This window comes from Uloborus diversus, chromosome 5, assembly GCF_026930045.1.
Source record: "Uloborus diversus isolate 005 chromosome 5, Udiv.v.3.1, whole genome shotgun sequence".
In the NCBI taxonomy this organism is placed as follows: domain Eukaryota; kingdom Metazoa; phylum Arthropoda; class Arachnida; order Araneae; family Uloboridae; genus Uloborus; species Uloborus diversus.
Window position 1 is genome coordinate 59794342 of NC_072735.1, and position 24058 is coordinate 59818399.

At 30.0% G+C, this 24058-nt stretch overlaps 1 protein-coding gene across 1 annotated transcript in view; it reads left to right on the plus strand.

The window, feature by feature from the left end:
• The window catches only part of LOC129221997 (voltage-dependent calcium channel type A subunit alpha-1-like), a 368073-nt gene that overhangs the window by 282432 nt on the left and 61583 nt on the right, over positions 1 to 24058 (plus strand). Inside the window, 4 exon segments of the mRNA XM_054856408.1 lie at positions 2726 to 2836; positions 10983 to 11066; positions 16258 to 16392; positions 20334 to 20399. Of these exon segments, the coding sequence (XP_054712383.1) occupies positions 2726 to 2836; positions 10983 to 11066; positions 16258 to 16392; positions 20334 to 20399 (396 nt within the window).

Genomic DNA, 24058 nt, shown 5'->3' on the forward strand with positions numbered 1-24058 from the left:
AAAATTTTTTAACCTTTCCAGCAAACCTTTTTAAATAATACTACAAAGACTTTCGATTAAGTCATTTGTGCCAAAATGTAATCCTCTCGTGTTTTAATAAATTTTAAACACCATTAATACAGAGGAATCAAATACATACCTATCAACTTTTCTGTAAGAATTCCAACAGCATTAGTAAAAAATACTAATATCTTTTTTAAGGGTTCTTGGAACATTATTTATAATTTTATTTTCTTTAAAAATTGTATTTTGATCTTCAGACTTTTAGCAATCCGTATGGTAAGTCTTACAATATATATAGATCTGAAATATCTCTACTTTTGCATGTAAGTTTCATTCCTTTTTCCATCTTATTAAGTATTTTCATAATCTCTTTAAATTTTATATTGCATACAAATTTAAGACGTTTGCAGTATTTTTCAAATGGTTGAACTAATGTAAGTGCATAAAACTGGACATAATTAGTAATATTGTTTCCAAACCCTTAAAAAAGACTTCAAATGTTCTTTCAATTTTATACTGTCTCTCTTGTAAAAAAAAAAACATGTTGATAGAGAATACATTTTTTATCGGTAACAATTTTTTTCTGAATGCATCCAAACACTTCCTTAATTAATAACACTACTGTGCAAAAAATAAGTCTTCAACATGCTTTCGATACCATTCTTACTAAATCTTATGAAAAATGCCCCCCTAAATCCAAATATGACCTCCGTTTTCCCCCCATCAAGTCCCACTTTTTTGAAATGGTGCCCCCCCCCCCCCATACTTCACTTTTTTCAGGTTTCGACCGTTTGATAGCCATTGCTTTTATTGGAGGGGGAGGAGTTAGCATTATACTAACCATTAGCATTCTTCTGAAGGGCTAGAGTGGTGCAAAGTTCAAAAGCATGAATGTTTAAAGCAAGTTAGGAGACTCATGGGGGTATTCCCACCTGAAATATTCAAAAAATCTTCAAAACTGATCTTTTTTTATTGGATTGTTTTACATTTTTTCCGCTTATTTTTTGCCATAAAATCACAGTGTCCGACTCACTCCTGTGAGCCCCATGTACGAAAAAAATTTCAAGTTGTAAAAAAAGAATTTTAAAAAATTGGAAACACCGCATGTTGCAGTGCATTCCAGATCTTCAGTAAAGAGCCTACCCATATTATTCAACTTAATTCACAGATGTAATTAAGATTAAAAATTAACTTAGATATGCTATGATGCAGCATTAATGTATGAATTTTTATTTCTGGAGATATGCACTGCCCCATTGTTTATCACTTCTTAATATAGTGAAAAACACTGGGGGATGGGAGGGCGTGCATCCCCGGAAATACAAATTTACGTTAATGCTATAATTGATAAGCAGTGCTTTCAATTTTTTTTTGAGCAATCACGATTGCTTATTGTTCTCATTTGACTGTTTGGATGTCCTATCTTTTTATTTTCCCACCGCCACCCTCTGCACCCTGTCACCGTCGACCGGCTCCTCACGATGCTGCTCCTATAGCGAAAGCCGTCTCTAGGTTGCATCCATGTCCTACACACACGCGCATACATACGCAGCTACACACACGCACGCACACACACATACACACAACTACCCACACATTCATGCCTACACACTGACACAAACACATATGTCCACATACACATACCCCCCCCCCCATACACACATACACACATTCATATACACAACTATCACTTATGCCAGCACACAGACAAACACACATGCCTACACACACATACACATACCCCTACACACAAACACATTCCCCCACACACAAACACACGCCTATATACACACATTTGTGATTGCGAAAAACATAATTTGAATTCAAGCTGTCAAAATTCAAATTAATTTTTCTTTTTCTTTTTTTTACAACGTGAAAATGATGGGGAAAACTGTGGTCATATTTGGCTTCTGGGGATCATTTTAGGCAAGTATCAGTAAGAATGATGTCAGCAGCATTTTGAAGGATTTTTTTTTCGCTGCGCAGCACATTTGTGGAAGCCAAAAACCTGCTTAATTTTCTTCTACATTAATAATCTCTTCATTGATTTCAAATTGCTGGAAAGTGCAAAAAATTCGTACTGACATTCTTCATTAAATGTTTTTGTAATATGCATACTCAAAATTTGCCCTGTGAAAAATTTTAAGTGAAAACAATGTTCCATTTTGCATTAAATCTTGCTTACATGCCTCCTGTAGTTTTCTGTTTGGTCCTTGCCTGGTTGCATTTGGTTGCATGCTCTGCATCTCTGCTCACACTAAAGCCGAGCAAGCACTGGCATTAACAAGCACTTTTGTCTTCACGTAACGGAGAAAAGTGTAGGGCATGAAATAATTTAGCTGTTATCTCAGTTTGTGAGAATGTAATGCATGAGTTTACTTACTTTGATAATATATTGCATTTTTGGAATCTTGATATGTAGAAAACATGAATTTTAAAATATAAAGTTATAAAATTCAATGTATTAAAATATGAAAAACTATCATCTGATTTAGAAAATTTTGTTTTTGTTTTTAATTTTATATAATTGTTTGAAGTATATACTAATTATATACATTCCAGTTGGTGATTTGGTTGCAAAAATCACATAGTTGCTTGGTTTTATGTGTTTGCAGTTAATACCTTGACCCCTACCTATGTGATACTTTGTCAAATTTTGTTATTCCTGCTGCCCTATTTTATTATTTTTCTCTTTCTTCCCACACCCTTCCTGCGCCTGTAGTACCACAACGCAAGCATTTTGTACCTAGACATTTTAAGCTACTTGAACGAGGTTTTCACATCTATGTTCCTGCTAGAATGTATACTGAAGCTTGTGGCTTTTGGATGCAAGGTTTGAAGATTTCCTGTAATTTTTAACACTCACCATTTTTTTAAAGATGAGATAATCAGAGTTGCCACTTTACTTTTTTGAATTTATTGTGTAAACTTTTAATTTTTTTTAAATAAGTTTGAAACTTCTTTTAATAAAATTTAACTTGTGGCAACTGTCATTCTTTTTTGTAACTGTCTGCTTCTTCAGCTAAATCTTAGGTGCAGTCAATGCAAAATATTTTTTTTTAAATTTCAATGCAGAATCTGAACTTTTAAATTTACCGAAGAAGCCATTTTTCGTTTGGATCCCCATTGCATTTAACATTGATGCTCAACTCAGATAATTTTATTGCTGCACTGCTAAACAAATTTAAATCACTTTTGAAAATATTCTTTTTAGTCAAAATGATAAAGATTTCTTGTTCAACAGAAGGGTTGTTTTGAATCAATTAATGTCATTATGAACTATTAAAAATATTCTTTTCTGTTTAAGATTTTTTTCCACCCGTCTAGCTATTAATGTTCACAATATCATGTTATTTTTGTGTTACCTTTTAAATTTCTATATATATTCATTTATATTTCCCTTGTATATTCAAAATAATGCATTTCTTCATATTTTCTCCTTGTTATTTCAAAACATCTCTATATTAATAACTTTTCTTGAGTTACATTTTAGATAGGATATAATTGGTTTTATTTGCATAAATAGAGATCTTGAAGTTTAGAAGTTGCAGCTAAATAAGCCCTACTTACATTCATAATTCTCATGTACATCATGAGATCTTTTGTGACTTTTTTTTTCTTTTTGTGGAACTCACCCTTCATCATGCTCATCTAGAGCTAACTAACATTCACATGCATCAGGAAAAAAAATTCCATTATTTCTTTTGCAAATTGCAAATCCTTTGTCCCCTTTAGTTAAAGACCCATATTGACATAACAGAGTGACTTCTCAAGACCTTTATATCTTTACTTACAATAAAGTTGAAAATTTCTCAGGATGTCTGGATCTCTGACAAACATGGCACCTAGTTGGTATGGCTGATTTTCATGAAATTTGGCACAAAATTAGTTTGCAGCATGAGGGGTGTGTACCTAGAAGCGATTTTTTAAAAATTCGATTTTGTTCTTTTTTCTTCCAATTTTAAGCTCATTTATCACATAAATTTAATAATAGCAGAGGGAAATATTTTATGCACATTTTAAGTTTTATGTCATTTGAAAGCTTGGAATTTTTTGCATAAGATAAAGTTTGTTCAAAGTTTATACAACAACTGGAAGAGCTGTAGGAATCGTTTTAAGAAAACCAAACTTCGAAGATTTACTTGAAGAAAGGCAAACGATTCCTAATGCTTAAGCTCAAGAAGAAAATCAAAAATTAAAGATAAATGGAATTTGTTTTTGAAACAGAAATTAAATTTGTATGTTACCATAGTAATATTTTTTACTCCCTTTGATTGTTTCATTACTTTTTTTAAGCATTTTTAAAAACGTACATATTTTAAGGATCCAAATCCTTTTCTTTAATTCAAAAGGATTTAAATTGAAATACTTTAACTGTTAAGAAGAAGTCATCTGCTTTTATTTTCTTAGTTTTATGAAATTATGTTCAGTGAATATTAAAGTATCGCTATTGCAATGTTCTTTCTATAGTGTTTAATTACAGAAAAATGTCTTATTTTGCATTACATAGCAAAAAATGATGCGCCAAATTCAGTGACTAGCTTACTACGTACTTCAGCATGTGCAACCATGTTTTTGACTTTTTTGACATTTTTTTTATCTAAAACAAGAAGTTCTGTCTAGAACTAAACGAGCCTACTTTCCTGTATTCCCATATTATTTTCTAGTACTGATCAATGTTCTCAAAAATAGCTAAAATCACAAATTTTTTCAAACATATTTTTTAAATATTTTAAGCTGGTTTCTTGGAATAAAATATTCCTCCCTCATCTAAAAAAATTAGATGCATAAAAAAAAAATAAATAATAAAAAAATTTAAAAAAATGAAAACGAACAAATAAAATAGCAGCACCTTTTAAACAAAGCAGCTAATACATTTTTTCATTAAAAAAATCTTTAACAGCTTTCAAAACGAAAAAATAATAATTAAAATTCATAAGCTCATTAAAATAAATACATATCAAAAAAAAAAAAAAAAATTGTTTATTTTTCCCCTGTTGCCAAAAATATTTTTTTAAGTTAATTAATGCACTTACCAAAATAAATAAAAACAATAAAATGTCAACTTAAAGAAATAATTTTCATTGTCAAAAAACAAAAAAAAAATCATCTGCGCATATCTTTATGTCGAAACATAAATGACTTCGAGTTTATTCACCGAAAACTGAACACCTAAATTAAAACTTTAGCGTGAAAATAAAAACAAGTCCTATCAACAATAATTATTTCAGAGTTAAAACCATAGCTGCGGAGTCGGAGTCAATCTCATTTTGAGATAAAGGAGTCGGAGTCGAATATCCAAGAATCGGAGTCACTCATCTGTCCTCCGTGTGTAAATTTTTGCCAAAGCTACGAAGTCAGAGTTGAAGTCGGGGAGTCGAACTCTGATTAATTGTCGGATTCAGGTGCCCCTAAATTGTTGGAATCGAAGTCTGGAGTTTGGCGTCAAGAGCTATTTCCAAAAAAATTTGTTTGAAGTAAATCCTCTTTCAAGTACAGAATCTACATTGACTTTCAGTTTCCCCGTAGGCGCTAATGTTAAGGGATTTGAACTGTTCAAAATTGAACAGAAAATTGTTCGAATCAAATAGATAGTTTATATACAAGTTTTTCACCAAAAACTTTTTCCTACAAAGTTTGTTTGAAGCAAATTCGCCTCACAGTTCAGAATCGCCTTGAATTTCCCCGTAGGTGCTAATGTTAAGTTTTTTTGAACTGTTCAAAATTGAACAAAAAATAGTTCAAATCAAAAAGTGAAATATGGGAATGAGGTGTCCTCGCCAAGATCTTTCGAACAAAAAATAGTCTGTTCAAATTGGACTATTCATTCAAAAGTTATTGGAGGGGGGGGGGTTGACAGACAGACAGACCGACAGACATTTTCCCCCATCTCAATACCCTACTTTCCAAATTTTAATGTTTTCGATATTTATTTAATTATTTTATTTATTTTTGACTTTTTTTTTGTTTTTCGTGATATTTTTAAGATGCATTAAACCTTCTTTCATGCTTTTTTCTTCTTTTTCTGACTTTTACTGGGAAAGTAGGCTAAAACTACAGTTGTTGTCATAATAGCAACTAATCAACTGGTAGTCACATTGCTAAGTTTTCAAATCTCCCAAAAATATGAAGAGATCTTGGGGGGGAAAAAATTTCTTAATGTATAGTAGAGAGAGACTTTAACTGCAAATATACAGGAAAACTAAATGAACTTTTAATTTTCTACTACGAGCAAAGCCGTATGCATACCGCTGGTATTGAATACATTTAATTTTCTTTTTCATGTGCTACTTTTGCTTCAAGTGCAATTATAAAAGTAGAGAGAATATGACCTGATCAATCATCTGAAATATAATATCTTCTTGTAGACATATTTATTAAATGCTCATTTGTATTTAAGGACTTCTTATAATTGGTGTGATAATAAATGTGTGGGGGGGGGGGGGGAGAAAGAAAGAGAAGGATGATTAAGTATGAAACTAAATTCTGTCCTCTTAATTAATGGTTTAAGATCTTTCTTTTAAATGGTAAATGAAAGTATTTATATGGATAGAAATTCAAACGTAAAAGCAGTTCGAACCTCCTTCGCACGACGAAGTCCAAAACAAACTCTCCTGTTCAAGAGCTAAAGCCATTATCTTTATGGTGCCATCTCCCACCTACATCATGGACTGGAATTTCATATTTTTGAATCTGCTTATTACATTATATCTTGCTCTTTGATTGTGTGTTTTAAAGTATTTTCAGTTGAGACACCACTCCACTAAGATGACATTTGAGACTGTGAGAAGCAAAGGGATGTAAGTGGACATTTTCAAGTTTTGAGTAAAACCCGTTTAGAGTTCCGTCTCTGAGTAGGCTTTCATTGAAAAGTTTTTCTAAATCATGCTGTGCAGCAGTACCTACCAGGGTTACTGGTACTATATATTTCCCCAAAACAAAGGAGAAGTTCACTCACTATTTGTACTGGCTATCTTTAAATTTTCAACTTTATCACTTACATCCATTTGTTTCTCACTGCCTCATTTTATACAAAGCCCTGTATTGTGATAACAAGATTTGACTGTATGTATGAAATAATTGATGGGTGTAAGTTTGAGTGAGATATTGATAATTATTACTAATAATTTAACAAATTCTTTCAATTTTAATCAAAATTGCAGCATTGATCATTTTATACAAAAATCAAGCTTATAAATTACATTTAAGTTATCAAAACTTGATATTTTGTTGTTCTAAAACTGTACTAAAATTTCGTCAAAATTGTGTCCTAAAATTGTTGAACTCACCACTTTGACCCCTGCCTAAGACCTAATATTTGATTAAAATTTTTGAACCCTAGTATTCATTTTTATTTTATGCCAATTTAAAACAGAAAATGTTTACCTATTTTGTGTATTTTGTAAATGTGACTGCATTTCCATTTAACGCCTAAATTTATCTGCATTAAGTATAATTTTTTATCTAAAATGAATGAAAATAAATCATTTCAAAAACAAAATAGTATTCTAATTAACTAATTTCATTTCTGTTTATCTGCACTTCTTCATAAATTTATAGTTAATTTCTTTCCCGATATTAAGTTTGATAACTGATAATTATGGTATGACGTTATGTTATAAAAAAGAAGCATTTACATTACATAGAAATGCAAACCCAAGTTGCTTAAAATTTTATTAAAATGTATTGCAAAACCCTTGTTTGTTTTTAAACAATATTTTATACTGCTTTTAGTGTACAACTTAGGAATTAAAATACTGCAAAATTTAATATTCAAGACCTTCCTTTTCCTTTTTGTGAAATAGTGATTTTTTTAGCTGCTCATTTTATTTTTAAATGAAAGGAGTTTATTTGCATATTCATGAATGTTTAATACTATTAGGCGGGAGGGGGGGGGGGGGTTCTGGTTACTGCTTTATATTTAAATGAATGAGTAGGTTATGTAATGTGTCATAAGATTTAAGTTGAAAAGCAACAAACTTTAAGTGTACAACTTAGGAATTAAAATACTGCAAAATTTAATATTCAAGACCTTCATTTTCCCTTTTGTGAAATAGTGATTTTTTTAGCTGATTATTTTATTTTTAAAAGAAAGGAGTTTATTTGCATATTCATGAACATTTAATATTATTAGGCGGGGGGGGGGGGGGTCTGGTTACTGCTTTATATTTAAATGAATTAGTAGGTTATGTAATGTGTCATAAGATTTAAGTTGAAAAGCAACAAACTTTAAATTTAACATCTGAGTGTTTTTCTCATATTAAAATTACTTTGAATGCAATAAGATTATTAAGTAATATTTTGAATTAATTTTGTGCCATGGTATTATGATTTAACTTTCATTCATTGAATAAAAAGATACATATTTGTTTGCCAATTGTCAAATATTTAAATTTGTTTACTATTCCATTGTCAAACATTAAAGTATTTGGTTGAACCAAATATAATCAGTTTGCCTGCCGAATAAGCAGCATACTGAATGCTAAGCGAAAATTCAGTATATCTTTAGTTTCTTCAGTAATGAGACTAGACTTCAGTGAGAAAGTATCATAGGAAAAGAAGAGTGCTCAAATATCAAATCACCAAAGTAAAAGTAACTTAACCATACGTGCCAACTTGTACAGATTAGGCTTAAAAGTTACACATTTCAAATTTATTTTATGCTTCACCTCTTATTTTTCCTGAATTTAAAATCCAATTACATCTGTTTCTATGAAATTCTCATTTTTGTGTACTGTATGATTCTGCTCTTAGAACATGGCTAATTTTGTTTATCCATGGTTTTTAACCTTTCATTTATTTCACGTTTTGTTGTAAAAAATTTCCACACACTCGAAAACTTCAATCCTTTAGTATCCAAGTTAATTCAAACCAATGCCACTCCTGAAATTTTATTAATTTTCATCAGTGTTTAACTTAAATTTAAGAAATTTTTTTAAAGTAAAATGTGTTTTAAAAAAGTAAATTTGGGATGTTTTAGTTTTTGTTTTTTGTTTTATATATATATATATATATATATACTTATTTTTCTTAAATTGATATGTGAGAAACAAATAAAAATCATTTAACTCTTTTAGCGTTCTGTAATATTTTTGAAATCCTTAATAAATTCTCAAATTAGTAGCATTCACATATAAGTTTTATTGATTCCCATTTCCCAAAGTTGACAAGCTGGCTAAATCATATAAGGCATGCTAGACAACAAATGCAATCCAGACTATAAGTGACTTCAAAATTTAATAAATAAATTTAAAAAAATATATTTTATTAGAAATGGAAAACTAAATCCTGTTTTAAGTATGGATTATCATTGTAAAAATTAAATACTACTTGCATCAGGAGTGAAAATGCTGCAATAAATGAGAAAACAAGTAAAAATAAGATTTTCAATTGTGGTCATTAGTCTGAGATTGTCTTTATTGTATATTGGATATAAAATAATCATATGTTTAGCAGAGTAGTTTAGTTCATAGTATTTAGAGTAGTAATCAAATACAGCATCAGGATTAAGTTTTATTTTTACTTATTTTGAAAGAAGAAAAAAAAAAGCTGTGCAGCAATAAAGTTGTCCCAATGTATATTTTTCCTTTCAAATTTAGACAAAATGAATTCTTCCGATGAAAATTTAGTAATTTAAATGTTCTTCTTTCTCTATAAAAATGAACTATACTTTGGCAATTTGTGATTCAGAATTATGTTTTACAAATTTTCATATGTTTAACCACATGCAGCAGAATTATGCCAATTATAGTTTATAAGAAAGAACAAATTAGAAACACTGGTAATATTTTTTGCAAATGTTTTTCAAAATTTCATTAATATTATGAGAATTAATAAAGAACATTAATTGTTATTAGTATGAGTAATACTGTATATTAAAATATAATTTAATTTGTAATTTCATAAGTTATACAATTGCTAGCATTTTGTCCCCCAAATTTCAAAATTAAAAAATCCAAAAATTTCTTATATCCTGTTATTTTTCTGTTATAAAAATGTTTTTGATATGTTTTTGCTAAGATTTTAACTTTAAAAAGGAATCAAATACTGTCCTTTATAAAATACTTTGTTGAAGGTTGTTTTGAAAATTAACACACCGGAGTTCCTTACTTTTATGCTGGGGTGCCCCGAACTTAAATTCTTGAATTCTCATTGAATGAAACTTGCAATTTTACTAAATGATAAAATATGGGTAGGTATACATACCTGCATCTAATGAAAAGAACATTAGGCATCATTCATTAAAAAAAACTAATAAGTAAATAGTAGAATTGTAGTACTGTGTCCAAGTTTGCCGAATCCTCAGACAAAACTTGATGTATAAGGTTTATTTCTCATCCTCATCAGAGCTCCCCTGCCTGTATACTTTCAATTTTCATGAAAATAGTATACTAATAATTTATTTCTGAAGAAATTTTATCTCATATTTTAGTTAAATATTATTCGTTTTGGAAATGCATTTTGGTAATTTTCTTTCTTAAAATATAAACCCAAAAAAATAGTACTGTAGTTTATATTTGAAATTTTATTTTCTGGATCAGTACATTCAAAAACATGTTTTAGATTTCCCCCCTAATTTTACCATTGAAATAATTTTATCTTATGCATTTGCAAAGTTATTCCGTTCAAGCTCTCCTATTTGTATTTTAGTATACAATGTTGTATGTTTTCTATTAACCTTCTATGTATGAAAACACAGTTCTTTTGCGCTCATATAAGTTGTGTTACACATATTATTAAAAAAAATAGTGGCAACAATGAAATAATAACTTAACAATTTCTGCTCTTTAGATAAATAACTGCCCCCCCCCCCTTTTTTTTTTGTTTAACTCTTAAAATTTGTCATAACCTACATAGAAGGTTAATGAGAACACTTTTTTAAATTTTTTGAATCAAGTTGACAGTTATATTTTATTGACCTTTTTTCATTTTACTGATATCATTCTTTTATTATTAATTTTATGCTTTTGTCTTAAAAGAATTTTTTTAGAGACCCATGGAACACATTTGATTTTATCACTGTAGTTGGAAGTGTTATAGATGTCATGGTAATGGAATTAGGGGTAAGTAATGTTTTATATATATATATATATATATATATATATATATATATATATATATATATATATATATATATATATATATATATATATATATATTGTTGTGTAAATATTTTTTAATGTACATTAATAACATTATAACTTTTTGAATTTAGTTATAATGGACTAATACTGTTAATTTTACTTCAATTATTTTGATTGCATTAATATAAATTTACCAGGGTTGTGAAATTTTTCTTGCTGGGCATCGCCTTTTTCATGCAGGTTGAAGATGCTTTGTGTTTTAAATATTTTTAGATTTGAAACTGACAAACAATGATTTTTTTTCTTTGCTCAAAAGTTTTTTATTGTATAAGCATCAAGTTGTATGATGTTCTATCTTTGCAGCTTATGAAAGGAATAAATTCACTTCTTAAATGCTTTCATTAATGTATTTTTTCTTAGTCTTTCTATTAAAACATTTTTGAGTAAGTAATGCTTTAAACCACATGGATTCAGTGATTAAAATAGAAAATTTAATTATTTTTATATATCTATTATGTATATGATGCAGAGAAGATAAGTTGCTCTGTAATATAACTTCATACAGTCTTAGTTAAAATAAGTCTTTCGTTCTTGTATACTTTATTTTAAATGTTAAACTTCTGCTTCTTTATAAGAATATGCAAAAGTTTAATCAGTTTTTTATTATTACGAGTGAGTTCACTTACATTAAAAAATCTTTGCAGATTTTACTGAAAGTTTTCTTAACTACTGAGTTTTTCTACTAAGTTTTAATTTTAAGTTTTATTTATGCAGAAAAAGAAACATTAGGATTCCAAATTGAAATTCAAGACATTAGTTGTGCATATTTGCTTTTTATTTATTTATTATTTATTTATCTATTAACTTTACAACTAATCTAGGATAGAAAAATGTTTCAAAAAATTTGAACATGAAATAATATTTTTCAGTTTTCATACATTTATAGTGGCCTAACCTGATTCTGTGTTCCCTAATCCAAATTAATCCTCGAATTTTATTCTTCTTCATCCATAGAAAATTTTCAGATTACTAATCCCATTGGTAACGCCTTAGGGTTATAATCTTCAGCTACTTATTGACTGATAACCAGACCGATGAACTGTCATTAACACCAGAAATCTCTTCAGAGTGCTCCAGTGGAAATTTTTATTATAAGAGGATGATTTCCATGTATGATAAATATGTTAAACTTCTGTTTCCATGAATTTTGGCCACTTAGCTTTTTGAATTGACATTTATGATCACTTGCAGCATATGCTTCATCCTAGCTAAATTATTTTAGTGTCCTGATTTCAAAAGATATGTCAATATTAAGTATGCTGTTTTCATCTGATTTATAAAATTAAATTTATATACAATCGACTGTCAAAAATCCCCTGACCAAATACCTGCAATTTTTTAAAGCTCACAGTGCATTATGCAAGCGATGTGAAACTTGCATAGTTGTAAACAATGAAACTTTTAATTGTACCTAAGCTGAATATTGATCATTAATGTATTGTCATCTACCACTGCGATAAATTATAAAAAATGTTATTCTTGTTGTAGGATCAATTTTTAACTAAAAATGAATATTTCAATATGCTTGATTTTAAGTAACTGATGACTTACAAACTTTAACTGTCTGTGGTAAGAACAATATGTTATCTGTTTTAGTTTTCTGCCATAAAATCCTAGACAATCACTCTGTGTTGGTTTCTGTTTACACTGCATTCATGAGATGTGCACTCTGGTGAACTTTAGGGAAAGAAATATAATTTGAAATTAATTTAATAGTAATTAAACATTCGAAAATTAACCCTAATGAAAAAAAAAAGAATTAATGCATAAAAAGCATTGAGAACTAAATGTATCAAGAAACTGATGTTAATGATGTCTTATGCTAAAGGGATTAGTTTAAGAAGTTGGCTGCAAAATATGTATGTGAATCTCCTTATTTTACCAACAAGTTTTTTTTATTAATGAACATCATAAAAATTAAAATTGCTTTCTTTCTATTAAATACTATGCACACATGGACTACCTATAGTAACTGTTGGGAGGGGGGGAAGTACCATTTTTGTTGACGCAATAGTTTCAGAAGCTTTCAAAATTTTCTGGTGGTAATACTCTGGGGCAGATTTGGTATTTCTATCTATCCTGAGAAGGGAAGCAAAAGGTTTAGATTAAATACATATTTTACTCAAAAAAAAAAATACATAGACAAATGTGTAGCTTTAAACATATGTTAAACAGGTATCTGAAAACCATTTGGGCATAGTCCCTTGTAAACCCGAGAGATATTGCACCGGGCACACAGCCACCGTGCTCTTATCCTATCACCTGTCGCTGGGTAAATATTTATCTGTAATCAATTACCCTTTCAGTATCCTCCTAAGGGGGGAAGGGGAATTTCTTATTCCAAGCAGCGTAGTTACGCGTTCTCTAGCTCTCTCTCTCTCTCTCTTTGCATTTATTTGTATTGTTTGTGCTCTGAATAATGGCGTGCAAACTTAAAATTATGGATTATAAAAAGATAGAAAATGATGATTTATAGAAAATTTTAGATAAAACTGATTGGACTCGGTCATCCTGCACAATCTCTTTCGTTATTGTTGGGTGCGCGATCTCTCTTGGGTTAAAATGATGATCCTCCTCTTGACTCGTCATACAAAAAACTGATGAGCAAAGTTCCCTGAAACAAGTTATCAGTTAATATGTATGAAGTTAGATTAGTTAAAAAGTACATCCTATGTTTTAATAGGCTTTAACACAATATTTTAATTGTATTCATGACATCCTAATGACTGGAAAACTTTAAACTGTGACAGAATGAAAAATGGGGTATATTACATTCATTTGCGGAACACTGAATTATAAATAAAAAAATGAATGTTGTTTTATGTCTTAATTTGCAATAACCTTTCACTTTTATTCAGGACATTAATCATTTATTCCTTTTGTTATTGTTCTTCCTTGCAGATTGCTCTACCACTCTCTCTTCCTATACTATATTATGACTATTTAAAACACATTTTTTGCCGCTTATGTATTTAATTTTGACTTTATTCATTGTGCTAGCAAGGCTTTTCAATGTTGTTCTACTGTTACTATCAGTGGCTAATCTGTACTTGTGTATGTGTAGCAATGATGCATACATATCTTTTACGATCTGAATATGTTACTTGATGTTTTATTCTTTAGCTATGTTGCGCTTGCAAAGCTTTCATTGTGGTTAAATGATGTTAGTATGTCATCTTTGATATCAGATACATCATTTGTTTGCACTTGTTGATGTGTGACACATCCTATCTTCATTAATAATAGTTCCTAACTGTTAAATGAATAGAAAAAGGGCTTTAAAGAGTTTCTACTTAGTCATTGACTTTACTCTGTAAATTTCACTTTCAAATCACTGATGAATACAGTTAAGGCATTTTGATTTGCCTGAATTATTTTCTTTCTGCATCTCAGAAAAATACATTAATTATTTTGGGCAGAAACCTTGGATTCAGGAAAAGAACAAGATCGTATTTCCCCTATTATTATTTTTTATTGTGTTAAAATGTTATTGTCTGAGGAATGAAACCCAAATCATCTAAACCGTGACTAAATTTAAAGGTAAGAACATGGCAGTTTTCATGCTGAAAAGTCACTTATGTCTAGCATTTCTGCTTTATTATGCCTTTGCTGCTTAGCATATTTCTTTCAAGCTAGTTAGCAGGGCATGATCGCTGCAATGATTAAAGTTTGCTTCAAAACTTTGCTATAAAGATTTTATATACATATATATGCATAATGTCAATAATAACTCATTGCTTAAAACACTGCACTTTTGCCTCATTTTGTACTTCAGAAACAATAAGCTTGAATACTGCAAATTAGAGCAAAACAATGTTAATACAGATAAACATAACTTCAATATTTAAAAGTACAATACAGAAAATACACTAAGTAATTAACATATATTATAGACGAAATCATTCTCATGCATTTCATTTCAGTTAAAAAGTAGTTTTGTCTTTTTTATTTCGTTTGAAATCAAGACAAATAAATTCACCATTAAGATGTTATTTCTCTTCAATATACTGTACAATATCTCTTATGACATCATTTGAATCTTATTATTTGCAATGATAAAACATTCTCAATTTCATGTCATAAAAGACATTTTTATGTTTCCATTTAATGTAATCATAAAGAAATCTTACAATACTGTTTTGACTTTTTAAGCGGAATGTAAATACACTCTTTTTAACTTTTTGCAATGCTTATGATTTTTTTTCAAAGTTTTCAGGTGCATTTTTATTATTAATACAAAGTAGTGTTTCATAAGTAGAAAAAAAATATTTTTGTGCTACTTTGGAAAGTTACTCATGTATAGTTTATACAATAATTAGATGCAAATAGTAGTTCTGCATTTTGTTTAGAATAGTTGCAGAAAATAAGCATTTTTTTGAGCTATGTTTTGAACTGCTTGTTTCTGTTTACTAATTCTTACTTTTGGTTAAAATGTTCAATTTTATATTTTAAAGTTATTTTTCTTCCCGAAATAGTTTACTTAATGAAGTTTTGTTGTAGATAAGAAATTACTCCCTCCCCCCCCCCCCCACCCCTCCCATATCAAAGTTCTCTTTTTTCTATGATGCTATTACTTTTGATTCAAAGATAGTAATTTCCTTACCTTTTGACACCTCCATTAAATACTCCTGGGGAATTTGAAGTTAAAGATAATTTGAAACTTTTTTGATGCCATTAATGTCTTAGATTTATGTGTTATACTAATTAATCAATTGGAAGAAAATATATTTATGAAAAAATATTGAAGTTTTAATTCTTAATTCATCAAATGAAAAAAAGTGATAAATTGGAGCATTAATTACTTATAATAACTACTAAGTGTAAATGTCACTGAGTGAATTTTAATTTAATTTTAAAACTTAGATGGGTTATAATGTATTGAGCATGAATTTTAAATCTTGCATTGTAGATAACTAGAGTTTTTGAAACATTTAGCTCATGTAGCTGCATGATTATGCACTCAGACTTTTAGAGTATGTATCTATCTATTTTTGATATTGCTTCTATTTCTGCTTTTAGATATTGTTCCATGATGCACTGCCATGTTTCAACTAAAGAGAATATGGTTTGGGATTCATTAATTTTTGTGTTTTTTAATGTTTCTATACAGACACTTCTCTCAACACAGATCAACTTTTTCAATGTTGGATTTTTGAGATTGTTTCGAGCTGCTCGTCTAATCAAGCTTTTGAGACAAGGTTATACCATAAGAATTTTGCTTTGGACTTTTATACAATCGTTTAAGGTATGTATGGCTTTTATTTATTAATTTTATTTACATTTTTCTACAAAACTATGCAATACACAACTAGTGAACTGGTGCTGTTTTGCCATTCATTATACACTGAAACCTATCTGTAACAATACTGTGTATAACAATAAACCTGTCTATAACGATATTTTACTTGGTCCCAGCAAGATGTCAGCATTTAATAGTCAAACTGTCTATAGGGATAACCTGTCCATAGCAATATTTTTTTAGATCCTAACAATATTGTTGTAGATAGGTTATACTGTAGCCATGTGACTTTATTTGTTTTTTATTTATTTGATTTTAATGGCACAAGAGCCCTTGAGGGCTATACTGTGCCAAACGATTCTTTATTTCAAGACTTTATTTTTCATTCAAATGTAAAGTTAGGAAATGATAAAAGTAAGCGTATTTTAAAGTAAAAGGTATAAAACTTCTTTTAGTTTGAACTATAAAGTCGTAAAAAATATGTAAACATTAACAACATTTAAACAAAGTATAAATTTAGAAAAAATAGATAAAATAATATCTTGATAATAAACCTTGAAAAATAAGAAAAGGATAAAATCACATAATGGCGAGATAAGCACTAAATTAAAAACAAGGAACCAACTCCTTATCTTAAGAAAGACATTATTGTACTGGAAAGGGTTCAAAGGCGAGCTACAAGGCTAATAAATGGACTTTCTCACTTAGACTATGATTCCAGGGCTTAGAAGGCTAAAAATGTACAGTCTTGAGCAAAGAAGAGACCGATGGGACATGATTCAGTTGTTCAAATTTATTAAAATGAAAGATGTTACGGGGCTGAAGTTTAGCACTGAAAACAGGACAAGGGGTCATTGTTTTAAGCTATTTAAATCTCAGGCTAACATGAATGTTAGTAAAAATTATTATTTTAGCAGGGTAGTGGAACCTTGGAACAGTTTACCGGAAGAAGTGGTAATGAGCAAGGGAGTAGATAGTTTTAAGAGGGCTATTGATCTTCACTGGGGATTGTAAATTGACTAAGACCAGTCTAGCTGGGCCCAGAGCCTGTTGCTGGTCGTCACTTTTGTATTTGTATTTCCTGGAGGAAGGAGTGTTGGAGCATGACTGTAGTAACAGTCATGCACATTATAGATAAATCTTGTGTTTGTTAATAGTTCAATAAAAAGTTTTATGGGTAACTTTGAGCTCCAGTTTCTCTACTTTAAACTACTGCACTCATATTTTTTAATTTGTGTGGTATTTGTTTGAAAAAACGGAAGAAACACTCCTAAATTTTTGTGTAGCTATCCAAAATTAAGACATAATGATTATTAAATCCATCATTATTATTTGATCCTAAAGTGAATTATTATTTGAACACCTATAATGAATTCAGCAAAAACTGGTAGTGGACATAAACAAAGCAACATAACATTTGGCGGTACTGTTGTCTGATTAGCGATGGAAAGGCGAAATCAGTGCCAATCAGATAAGCAAAATGTTCCTGAGAGGAATTGCCAATCTAATCCGTAATTCATGACAGTGGCAAATGTTGGCACCAAACAGCAACCTTTGTTTACTTCCAATGTCAATTCTCCCTAAATGCATCAAAGTTCAATACTATCCAATTATTCAGGGTACCTTTAAGCTACAACAGAAATGGGAAACAAAATTACTTTTTTCAATAAAAGTAGTTCAACTTTAATACAGCAAAATGAAATTTCTAAATGTTAAAAAACTCTTCTTTTTTACTTGATCGCATCACAAGATTTTTACCATTTATAGTATTGCATGGAACATTGCAAGAGTGTTTTCAACAGTTTCAAAAATACCTTCCAAACAGTAACTTCAACATTATTGAATGGTGCAACCAGCTGTGTACAATATTACTAGCTTTTTTTTTTTTTTTGTGTAAAATATAGAGTAGAAAACTTATTTCATAACCTTGCTGGGAAAATATGGCATTGGATCTTCAAGTTTTTTTCAGAGTCAAACATACTAATAGGTTTGAATTAAAGCAAAGTTCACAGGGCATGGTCCAAAGTTACCCTTAAGTACTGAAGTGCTAGTATATAATCATTGATTCATTCTGTATAGAGACCTACATGTTTGCTATTAATTTCCATGCAATACTTGCTGTGCACCATTGCCTTAAATAGTCCTGCATGACGTTGAGTGAGATACAGTTGGCAGTAATTGAATAATGACTCGTTTTTGTTGTACCAGTTTTAGTATGTACCAAAGATTTTAAAACTGTTTTAGTAGTATCAGAGTTACTTTTGCAGGAGCATTGAAGTCAGGTTTCTGATTTTGAAAATTTTCCAATTTCATATATTACTATTCAAAAAGTATGTGTTGTTACTGAAAAAGTTTATCAAAATGTAAAGTTAATGAAATGGGGCCTGTAAGAGTCTTATTAACGCCTCACTTGCCTAGATTTGTATGACAATAGAACGTTATTATTATATGTTTCAACCTAATGGCATCATAAATGTCATGTATTTAATGTTTTTATCGAAATTCAGAATTATTAGCCACCTTAGCTCTTAAATAAGAGAAAATAATATGAAGAAAAGTCATTAAGTAAGTTACAAATATTAATAAAATATAATTTAAAATGATAATCTCTTGGAAACAGTTTTTATTTTTCCCCACAGCCATAATGTCCTGCAACATTGATGCACCTATTCCATCATTTTATCAGAGCCCCCAATTCAATCTGCATAAAATTCTTTAGGTTTTCTCATCCAAAGTACTCATATTGAACATTGTCATTATCTGCAAATTGTTGCCTTCATCATAATATTTCAGTTGACCAAACAGAAAGATAGGCTAAGTCTGGGCTGTAAGGTGGATGTTGTAGTACTGGAGTTATCTTGAATAGATGACAACAATGTCTAACATAAGGTCTTACTCTGTATAAGACAGAACCCAAAGAATTTTATGCAACTGGAATTGGTGCTCTGATAAAGCAATGGAATAAGCACATCAACGTTGTAGGAGATTATGTGGAAAAAAATTGTTCCAAAGTTATTCTCATGATAATTTTTTTTTTTTACTATCTGTGATGGCTTACTTAATCACTTACCCTTGTGTTTCAGATGATTTCTACTACACATATTTCTACAGTTAATTTATAGTAAACTATTTCCACATTGTCCCTGTTCAGTGAATGAATAATATTTTATAGAAGTTTATATCACTTTCAAAAAATGTTATGATTTTTCGCATTTAAAATGGGATTTATCGATTTTTTCTTGTTTATACTTTTTGATGAAGAGGATTGTTATAAAGTTTTACAGAGCATACAAAAAATAAACAGCTACTTGTAAAAAAATAGAATATATGAATGAGATTCTCTTTGATTGAGGATATTATTTCTCTCTCTTTCTTCAAAAATGTTAATGTGCATTATTTATTGATTCAATTGAGCAGCCTAATGTAAACAAGTTTCAAAGGTGTAATTTTACTATTGAGGTTGATGTGGTTTACTTATATTTGTTATGGAACTTATGTTTAGTAAACAATTTTTGGAATTATCTTTAGTTTAATGCATACCCCATTCCAAATATTTTGTAACTAACAGCTAATTAAATAAGACAAAAAGTCAAAATAATAAATAATAAATTGTGTGTGTGTGTGTGTGTGTGTGTGTTTTCCTTTATATTTTATCTTTCATGCTAATTTTATTCAAAGTTCACCTTTTCAGTTCCAAATTGTTTTCTTAAGGACTGAACAAAAAAAATAATGATTGAAATATGACAATTATCTTCAAAAAAATTTCTTTTGTTTGTCATTTTTTCTTTTGTATGCATGCAATTATTTTGCCATTGAATGAGTATTCATTTTTAGCGCATTTGTTAGTGATGATACATCCATCACATGTTTTTCAAGATGCAGTATTTATGTTGTCTCAATTAGTTTTGCATAACCTTGATACTAACAAACAGTTTGGTTTATTACAGGCTCTTCCATATGTCTGTTTGCTTATTGCCATGCTGTTTTTTATTTATGCAATAATTGGAATGCAAGTATGTGCAGATTGCTTAACTTTTAATATATAATTATGTAAATATATATGATTTTTTTATCATGACTTGATTATGTAACTAAGAGCTTTCAAATCAAGAACAGGAAAATTATCTCGCATTTCCTCACATACAGCAAGCCCCCGTCTCTCCTACATTTATCTCATATTACTTCTATAATGTACTTAGGGGTGCCGGTCCCGTGCAGTGGCGCACACAGGAATTTCTCAAAGGGGGGTTCCAGGATCAAAGGGGTCCACCATTCTCATATACTACTCCAACAAGCATCCAAACATATTCTTTTGATTTTATCGATTGTTGGGAACAAAAATCATTAAATATATATATACTAGCAGTACCCGTACGGCGATGCCTATGCCAAGAATTTAAGGGAAGTCCGTTGAATAAAAATATCCACGCCCCCCCCCCTCCTCCCCCCCTGATGTGAAAGGATCATTTTGAAAAAAAAAAAAAATTTTCAAGTCTCTTTGGAATTCTAAACTATTCGCCAAAACATATCAAAAGATTTACAGTAGCTTTGAAACTCAAAATAATCGTCCAATTGTTCAGTTCATCGCTTAATGCACCAAGCAACCACTTTACTGTAACCCTGTCCTTTGGCGAATGAAGAGTTTTTTTATCTGCAATTTGAAATGTTTCAATAAGTAACCAAAAAAGACATCAAATAGTATCTTTCAAATGCGAAATAATTCCGCAACTGTATTGTTTGTCACTAAACTCAGCAAGCGACCACGCTACCATTACTCGGCTCTTAGCAAGCGAAGCAAACTCCGATTTATTAGCTAACCCATCTATCTAACGGAAAAAGAAAAGAAATCCCGCCGGACATTCGAAAATCGTCGTCAGATTAAAAAAGAAGAAGTCGTATATATCTTTCGGCTGAAAACAAATCAAAAGTTTCTTTAGAATGCAAAGCAATTCGCCAAAACATTGAATTACATTTATAGTTGCTTTAAAACTTAAAATAATCCTCCAACTATTGTTACTATCTAACTCGCGCATGTGACCACGCTACCGGTACCCAGCCCTTTTGCCAGTGAAGTGGATGTATTTTTATTTGCAATTAAAGAGGTTTTACCAAATAAGCAAAAAAGGCGTCAAATTACATTAACGGTAGGTTTCAAAAGTAAAATATTCCGCAAATTTATTGTTTATCGCCAAACTTGCCAAGTGATCCCGCTGCCATAACCCAGCCGATTAGCGAGTGAAGCAAACTCCGATTGATTAGCAATCTGATCAAAGAAAACAAAATTCCTTGATTGAAAGGAATCCTCCCTCCCCCCTCTGATGTAAAATATAATCAATTTATTTTACTAAAGGGGATGCTTCGATGTTTGGGAATCTGGTGCGGTCATCTTATTTTTGGCATAAATAATTTTATTTTGGTAACCCTGCTGATTTCTAGTAACCCTATGTGAATAGATGTTTCTTTTCTCTTTGTTTGGCTTTGCAATGAAAAATACCTCTCGTGCAGGAGCTGGAGTCAAAAATTGATGCCAATGAAGAAAGATCGCCAGATTCCCAATTATCAAAATCTTCCCTTACTAAAATGAGTAAACACCCTTTAAATACCTAAAAATAATTATTTGCAAATTAAATATTTCGCCAAATAAACAAAAAATACATCAAAATTACATAGTAGCTTTTAAACTGAAAAATAATCCTGCAACTTTATTGTTTACTGCCAAACTCGCCAAGCAACCGCGCTACAGTAACCACCCAATTAGCGAGCGAAGCGAACTCCGACTGATTAATCGCCAATAATGTGCCCTAAAGTACCTAAAACGAAAAAAAAAAACATTTCTCCGAAAAAATGAAGGTAATGATTTTTAAAAAGGTCGACGGCTCTTTAAAATACTTGTCTGGAATAGTTTTGAAAATATTCATTGAAATGGGTCTAATAGCATACAAAACACCCTTTCAAATAAGAGAAATATTCCTCAATATCACCATTAAAGAAAACATATCATTCACATTTAAAAATGACTTTAACAAAACCAGTAAGAGCCAGATTTTTTAAAAAACTACACATCCATTAAAATCCTACATGAAAGCATCGACTTGCGGAAACCTAATCAAAAGGGAAATATATTTTAAATGACCTGCTATACACAAAGCCTCAATGCATTAAAAACTGAATACAAGAAATTTTACTTCTAGATGCTCAAGCAAGAAATGGCAACAAATAATATTGCTCAGCTTTTCTTCAAGCTAAAATTAATCTCGCGCAAAAAATGGAGGAAGAAATTTCTTTTTGAAATAAGTTAATTTTTACTTCAAACGTTTATAACTTTTTTTGAAGTCATTTTTCGATGTCCGCGGTTCTAGTCCTTGCGGATATTTTCGAAATGATTATTTTTTACAAGCTTTCCAACAATACAAAAACCGAAAAAATCGGACCATTTTTTGGCATAGACGTATGTTCAAGTGGACATAAAATTGAGTTTTTAATTAATATCTCCATTAATTAGCATCCTACGTGGATGAAGCTGAAATATTCGTAACCCTCGTAAAATTTCAAATTTTTTAATACCTGGTTGAACCCTGAACTCGAGCCCATTCTTGAGAATTTTGCATATGAGTGCAGAAAATTCCCATCCCATTTCACCCCTTTAAATCGAAATTTCAAAAAATCCTTTCTTATCACGCGCTTACGTCATAAAATGAACATATATTCCAAATTTCAGCTTTCTAGCCTTAGTAGATTTGGCTGTGCGTTGATTGTCAGTCAGGACAAACTACTTTATATATACAGGTATTGAATAATTACTTACCATTTGTTAATAAAATAAATTTATTAACAAATTATAAATTATTATAAATCAACAAATACTTATTTAAAATACTAGAAAGCACGAGAGTGAATGTATTTAATTGTCTCATAGTTAAAAATATAAACAGCAAAGCAAAATCATCATTCTAGAACAATATGTTCACAAACAGTCCGATTTGTACGGGAAGAAAGAGAGAAAATAAATTATATTTTTTTCATTGATTAAATCTGAAATTATTGTTACCTTTGCTTGGAATTATTTTACATATTACATTGATAGGATTATAGTCAATTAAAAAAACTCAAGTGCCATGGAAGGAGTGCCATGTGCGCCACTGGTCCAGTGCATATAAAACATTGAAAATAACTTCGACTGATCATATTTTTTAAAGTTTGTAAACATAATGTACCATAAATTCTCTGCTACATTTTTAATTTTTATATTATAATAGCTTGGGGCGGCTTTGTGTCTTAATCTTGTAAACATTTTGTAGTTCACTATGTAAACATAAGGACATTCTGTATTAAAATGACTAAAATTTGGGAATAGCTTATGTTCCAATGCTTTAGTAAATTATAATATTTTAATAAGAACCAGTTTACTAATTCTAAATACTGTTTTATAATTAATAAGTCAGATTCTACATTTTAAATTAATGACTGCAATAATATAATGCGGGTCCTTGGAAGAAATACACAACATTTATTTTCTTTTCAGTATCAAAATTTGATTCCTGCTTATAAATTATTTAAAGTTTAATTTTTCCTATAAATTACAATTTAAAAATTGTGCATAAATGTTGAAATTTTCATGTTTAAAATTAAATAAAAATGTTTAAGACATTAAGCAGCATTAATATTTGTCAGA